The following is a 6,622-nucleotide window of genomic DNA, read 5'->3' on the forward strand; positions in this document are numbered from 1 at the left end:
TTTTTTTTTTTTGAATGTCCAGAGGACCAGATTTAACTTTTTTAGACTTAAAAAGATGTTGCTTCAGCTGTGACTTAAAAAACTCAAAATTTAGTCATTTTGACGAGAGGAAGGCTGGTCCACAGTTTGAGTCCCAGGACAGCAAACACTAAATCCCCCGGTGTTTTCAGTCTGAAACAGAACCACAAGAAGGCCTCGATCTGAAGAAGTTCAACATTTTTTGAAGTAAGCAGGAAGCCAACTGTTTATGGCTTTATAAACCAAAAGGAGGACTTTGAGTCCTGCTGAATTTGATCAGGAGTTGGTATCAAAACATGAAAATTGCTGATACGAGAGTGAAACAGAATCTGTTGAGTCTAACAACAGAATCTCAGACTAGTTATTAACAAGAAACAGATTCTTTGCTTAACCGAGACTTAAGATCTAAACACTACAATCTACATTAATTACAATTTCAGTGCTTTCAAGCCAACAAGGGAGTATATTATCAAAATTATGTTGTTTGTCAGAGATAACAATATATATATTTATTTGTTTGCAGATGATTTTGTATGATCACTTTGAGCCAAAGGACTGAAAGATATGATCAGGAACTGGATTTGGGACATAAATCAAACATCCATTTTATTGTGAATAGTTTAAAGAACATTTGATGACTTTTGGCTGTGTTTGATAAATCAGACTTCAAGGACAGATAAAGCAGGGTATCATCAGCATAATAATGATAAAAACACACAATGTTTGTGCCAGACGTTCCCATCTCTGCCTTTCTTTATCATGTTTTTCTTCCTGTTGACCCAGGTGTGTTTTTGCTGGTTCTGCTCTTATCTGCGGGCTGCTGTTGTCTCCTGCGGCCCGCCACCCACGCCCCACTTCTCTTCCGACCAGACACTAACCTTCAGACTCTGCTGGCGCTGCGCAGCAACCTCAGCGGACAGGGAATCTCCTGCCCCATGTGCTCAGGTAAAAAAAAAAACTGCATCAGAGAAGTTTAACCTCGCATATCAAACAAATATGCTGAAAGGATGTTTTATCCTGTAGGCGTGTTCATGGAAAAACCCCACCTGTTGTTCGGCCACTCTTCCTCATCAGGTTTTAGGTTTTCTACACATCAGCACAGCCCAAGCACGACAAGCTCAACCTTTTCTAAGAAAATGCTAAAAGTAAACCCTAACACCAACCAGACAGGTAATCAGCTCCTGGGAATCCTCTTTATTTAAGGCACATGTACAGGTGCTGGTCATAAAATTAGAATATCATGAAAAAGTAGATTTATTTCAGTAATTCCATTCAAAAAGTGAAACTTGTATATTATATTCATTCATTATACACAGACTGATATATTTCAAATGTTTATTTCTTTTAATGTTGATGATTATAACTGACAACTAAAGAAAACTCCAAATTCAGTATCTCAGAAAATTAGAATATTACTTAAGACCCATTTAAAAAAAATATAATTTTTAGAAATATTGGCCAACTGAAAAGTACAAACGTGAAAAGTATGAGCATGTACAGCATCAATATTTAGTTGTTGCTCCTTTTTCCTGGATTACTGCAGCAATGCAATGTGTCATGGAGTCGATCAGTCTGTGGCACTGCTCAGGTGTTGTGAGAGCCCAGGTTGCTCTGATAGTGGCCTTCAGCTCTTCTGAATTGTTGGGTCTGGTGTATCACATTTTCCTCTTCACAATACGCCATAGATTTTCTTTGGGGTTAAGGTCAGGCGAGTTTGCTGGCCAATTAAGAACAGGATACCATGGTCCTTAAACCAGGTACTGGTAGCTTTGGCACTGTGTGCATGTGCCAAGTCCTGTTGGAAAATGAAATCTGCATCTCCATAAAGTTGGTCAGCAGCATGAAGCATGAAGTCTCTAAAACTTCCTGGTAGATGGCTGTGTTGACCTTGGACCTCAGAAAACACAGTGGACCAACACCAGCAGATGACATGGCACCCCAAACCATCACTGACTGTGGAAACTTGACACTGGACCTCAAGCTACATGGATTCTGTGCCTCTCCTCTCTTCCTCCAAACTCTGGGACCTTGATTTCCCAAAGAAATGCAAAATTTAACTTTCATCAGAGAACATAACTTTGGACCACTCAGCAGCAGTCCCAGGCAAGAAGCTTCTGACGCAGTCTCTTGTTCAAGAGTGGTTTGACACAAGGAATGTGACAGATGAACCCCATGCCTTGCATACATCTGTGTGTGGTGGTTCTTGAAGCACTGACTCCAGCTGCAGCTCACTCTTTGTGAATCTCCCTCACATTTTGGAATGGGTTTTGTTTCACAATCCTCTCCAGGGTGCAGTTATCCCTACTGCCTGTACACTTTTTTCTACCCCATTGTTTCCCTCCCTTCGCCTCTCTATTAATTTGCTTGGACACAGAGTTCTGTGAACAGCCAGTCTCTTTAGCAATGATTGTGTCTTGCCTTCCTTGTGCAAGGTGTCATTGATCGTATTTTGGACAACTGTCAAGTCAGCAGTCTTCCCCATGATTGTGTAGCCTACAGAACTAGACTGAGACCATTTAAAGGCCTTTGCAGATGTTTTAAGTTAATTAGCTGATTATAGTGTGGCACCAGGTGCCTTCAATATTGAACCTTTTCACAATATTCTAATTTTCTGAGATACTCAATTTAGGGTTTTCATTAGTTGTCAGTTATAATCATCAACATTAAAAGAAATAAACATTTAAAATATATCAGTCTGTGTGTAATGAATGAATATAATATACAAGTTTCACTTTTTTAATGGAATTACTGAAATAAATAAACTTTTTCATGATATTCTAATTTTATGACCAGCACCTGTAATGACATTTTCTCATTCCATTTGTTTCCTAGGCCCCTTGCTGACAGTGTACATATCAAAGCTCCACCAAGGAGGATCCACAACAATTTACCGTTTCTCGCTCAACACCAGCGTCCCATCGCCTTGGAAAATGTGCAGCCCAGAGCACGAGGAGGTGTCATCGTTCCAGGTTAGGGTGCATGAGAAGTCAGCTTGATGAGTTTATGTTTAATTACATCTGTGACTGCTCGTATCTAATCATTTCATCTAAATAGGCTTTTAGTCAGCCCTACAACAATTACAGCCGCAGAATGACCGTGTGTGTTTCCCGTGTGTACCGACCGTACCCCAGCTGGATGATCACATTTGGCTCATGTGAACTTCACCATGGCTGGAATCCAGAGTTTTCTTTTTATGTAGCAGTGTCTCCTCAACAGAACAGCAGGTAAAATAACAATTAAAGCATTTTGAGCTCAAGTATAGATTCTAGTGTGGTTTTAGTGGCAATTTTTCTCATTTTGCCTCTGCTATCTCCACTTAGGAGGTTGTACTTTGCTCAGTGCCACCTGAGACCTCATCCCAGTAAAGTGTGTGTCAAAACGCCTGGCTGTGGCTTCGGTTCGGAGCCTGCTGGACCTTCGCAGGGAAACTTTTACATCCCTTTTCCTAGCAGTGAGCAAGCAAGTGCCTCTGTCTGTAAGCATCAACATAATAGATGGTTTGTTGGTCCGTAAGGAAGACTGGTTTCACACTGTATGTCACCCGTTTTCCTTTAAGAACACATTTGAGTCTGTTGCAGAGGGAGATCACTGCTATATGACAGCTTTTTCTTAGTGTGGCACTCTGTGAACCCGCTGGAGGATTTGTTTTTCCCACAGTCCCTCCAGTTGTGCAGATATTTTTATACTTTGTGAACAGACGCAGTTGAGAGGCTTTCCTCTTGTTCTATTTTCAAAGATCCCTCAGCTGCTGCCAAAACAAAAGCATCCAAAACGTCTGGCTTCAACCCGTGCAGCGGCGGCGTATGTGGCCGGCCAGCTGTGCGCCCTCTGGTCGACACTGGGGCCATGGTTTTTCTTGTGTTTGGGATCCTGGGAGTCAACCGAACTGCAAACAAGGAAAACCATGTGATTGGAGATATGGTGAGAGTCACATCTGTGTCATTTATGTTCTAATAATCAAGATACTGAACTGCACTTTGCTCCTGGTGGTGTGAGAATGACAACATGATGTCAACTTGTGTTTGCAAGTGCTTTCACTTACATTAAAATGGCTTCCCAATGAAAACTCATTGACTAAAGCATAAGACATAGGTTATGAACAGCCATGCAATAAAACTGGAATCAGTTGTAGAATAAAAATGTGTGAGGTGCATCATTATGTAAAGTACAGCTGTACAGCAGCAAGACTGGTTATAGTTCTCAGTAGATTATTAAAGCTTACAGAGAGCCGTAAAGATGTGATGGCAGAGTCAAATGTTCTGTTTTGACATTTATTCTCTAAAGGGCAGCATCATACTGGATCCAGACTTTGATGTGTTCAAAGAAATGGGGAATCTCTGCAAAATCTGCAAAGCTGTTGGAGCAAACAGAAAACTTGTGAAGCCAGGAGGCGCTCAGTGCTTGCCTTCAGGTAACGCTCATTTTGTTAATGAAAACAAGTGTTTTCTATAGCAAATAAAATTGCTGCTAATGAAAACCTTTCTATTTTTATAAAAACCCATATCTTCAGGAAATCAAGCCTCTTTCAAATGTAAACTGTGTTTAGAGGTGGTTTATGCAAAAAAAAAAAAAAAAAAAAAAAGTGAAAATGAGGTAAAGTAGCACTTGAATGAGGAAACATACTAAATGTACAAATTTTTATATCAAACAAACTATTTTAAGTAGGCAAATTATCTGATCTGAAAATTTGAAATGTATGGAAAATATATATATACCATATTTTTTGGACTATAAGGCACACTTAAAATCCTTTAATTTGACAGTGAGCCTTATAATTAGGTGCACCTTATGTATGAATTCTGGTTGTGCTTACTGACCTCGAACCGATTTTATGTGGTTATTGTGAGTGAGTTGAATAAAGTTTGACTTATCTGACTGTTTTGTTTTGCGCCTTATAGTCCGGTGTGCCTTATAGTTTGAAAAATACGGTACATATAGTCTGCTATTATCCTAAATCAATCTCATACAACTCTAAACTGCAATAAGATCCAAAAATCAATAACAGATACAAATTCCAACACAATTCGAGCAAACACAAAGGAAAAGTTGCTGACAGGTCAATTATTTTTGTTTCCTTCTCCTTAGGCAACAAGTTGTCCTCGGTTTTGCCTCTGCTTCATCCTGAGTGCCACTCTCTGCCAGAACCCAACCTGCTCCCCGGGCAGCTCTCCCATGGAGCGGTGGGAATGCACGGTGGGAAGGTCCGCTGGCTCTCCATGGCCTTTGAATCTGTGAGAGCTTTTCTCTTTAAGCTTGTCCTCCAAGTGTTTTTAAAGCTGTCCAGCCCAGGCGCACGCTAATGCTCAACTTGTCGTTTCCAAAGACTACATACAAGGGGAAGTCCTCCTTTCAGACCTACACTGATTTCCTTCAGTGGGAGAACTTCATCCAGGAGCAACTCGCCAGCCTTCCGCAGTCTTCTACTCTCCGGCGAGGTTTCCAGACCTGTGAGCACTGGAAGCAGATCTTCATGGAAATCATAGGCAAGTGAAAGATTTTTCCACAGATCTTTTTTTAATCTTAGCTAATAAAGTAAGGTTTTTCATGTATTAATCAGTGAAAATCTGATGCTTGTAGGAGTGGAGAGTGCCCTCTGGAGTCTCCTCCTTTCTCTGGCCATCTGTGTGGCAGCTGTGTCTGTGTTCACTGCACATCCTCTGCTGCTGCTGCCGGTGCTCATAACTATAATAGGTAAAAGAAGCAGCGAGACAACTGGTTTGGAAGCATCATGAGGAGTCAGATTAAGGTGTTTGTCTTAATAGGAGTGATCTGTCTGGTTGTGGCTGTCATGTATTGGCTGGGATGGGAGATGGGAGCAGTGGAGGCGATTTCTCTGTCGATACTCGTTGGATCTTCAGTGGATTACTGTCTGCACCTGGTGGAGGGCTACCTGCTGGCTGGGATGATCGTTACCTCTTCGCCTGATCAAAACTATGTATGTCTGGATGTAAATTTGCCTCACAAAAAATAAAAATAAAAATTAGGGATGCACGATATTTGATTTTTGGACGATATCCGATATGCCGATATGTTAAAACTTATTTGGCCAATAATCAATACCAATACCGATAATTCTTTTCCTAGATCTTCTTACAGAGACTACATAGCTTTCTCTGCTGTGGAATTAAAATACAGTAGTGCCTCGCTACTTCGAGGGTCATTTTTCGCGGACTCACCCTATCGCGGGTTTTCGAATTAAGATCGGACATGACACACAGTGGCTGATTGATGGATGAGCTGCACGATCGGCATGGATTTTTAATTTAAAATAAATTATTTAAAATTATTTAGTAACTGTGTGCAGCCCACAGCTGTGGGAGAAACTTCCTCCTGCAGCTGATCAACTGATCTTATCTCTGCAGATCAGCTGATCAGCGGATTTACATGCAGTGTGGAGAAGTGGCATGGCTGAAAGGGCAGCCGGAGGCAGGGAGTTGAAATCATGACATTCTGTGCACTTTTAGAGCGTTTAGTGTTTAGAAACATTGTTTAGAATATTGCAAGAGTGTGGGAAGGGTTTAAAACACACACAGACACACATGTATATATATATCTATCTATATCTATCTATATATATATATATATATATATATATATATATATA

The 6,622-nt window shown here is 40.6% G+C and overlaps 3 protein-coding genes across 3 annotated transcripts in view; 1 reads left to right on the forward strand and 2 right to left on the reverse strand.

The window, feature by feature from the left end:
- Window positions 1-6,622, reverse strand: part of acsl2 (acyl-CoA synthetase long chain family member 2) — a 180,440-nt gene that overhangs the window by 80,935 nt on the left and 92,883 nt on the right. The gene's annotated exons all lie outside the window — the stretch shown is intronic.
- Window positions 1-6,622, reverse strand: part of prkg1l (protein kinase cGMP-dependent 1, like) — a 155,914-nt gene that overhangs the window by 45,315 nt on the left and 103,977 nt on the right. The gene's annotated exons all lie outside the window — the stretch shown is intronic.
- Window positions 1-6,622, forward strand: part of disp3 (dispatched RND transporter family member 3) — a 20,945-nt gene that overhangs the window by 13,257 nt on the left and 1,066 nt on the right. Inside the window, exons 11-22 of the mRNA XM_037681106.1 lie at window positions 802-963; window positions 1,042-1,188; window positions 2,484-2,489; window positions 2,851-2,987; window positions 3,073-3,242; window positions 3,339-3,469; window positions 3,755-3,939; window positions 4,303-4,429; window positions 5,104-5,249; window positions 5,342-5,501; window positions 5,596-5,709; window positions 5,781-5,953. Of these exons, the coding sequence (XP_037537034.1) occupies window positions 802-963; window positions 1,042-1,188; window positions 2,484-2,489; window positions 2,851-2,987; window positions 3,073-3,242; window positions 3,339-3,469; window positions 3,755-3,939; window positions 4,303-4,429; window positions 5,104-5,249; window positions 5,342-5,501; window positions 5,596-5,709; window positions 5,781-5,953 (1,658 nt within the window). The remainder of the gene's footprint in view (window positions 1-801; window positions 964-1,041; window positions 1,189-2,483; window positions 2,490-2,850; window positions 2,988-3,072; window positions 3,243-3,338; window positions 3,470-3,754; window positions 3,940-4,302; window positions 4,430-5,103; window positions 5,250-5,341; window positions 5,502-5,595; window positions 5,710-5,780; window positions 5,954-6,622) is intronic.

The sequence above is a fragment of the Nematolebias whitei genome, chromosome 8 (assembly GCF_014905685.2).
Source record: "Nematolebias whitei isolate Nwh7 chromosome 8, NemWhi1, whole genome shotgun sequence".
Lineage (NCBI taxonomy): Eukaryota > Metazoa > Chordata > Actinopteri > Cyprinodontiformes > Rivulidae > Nematolebias > Nematolebias whitei.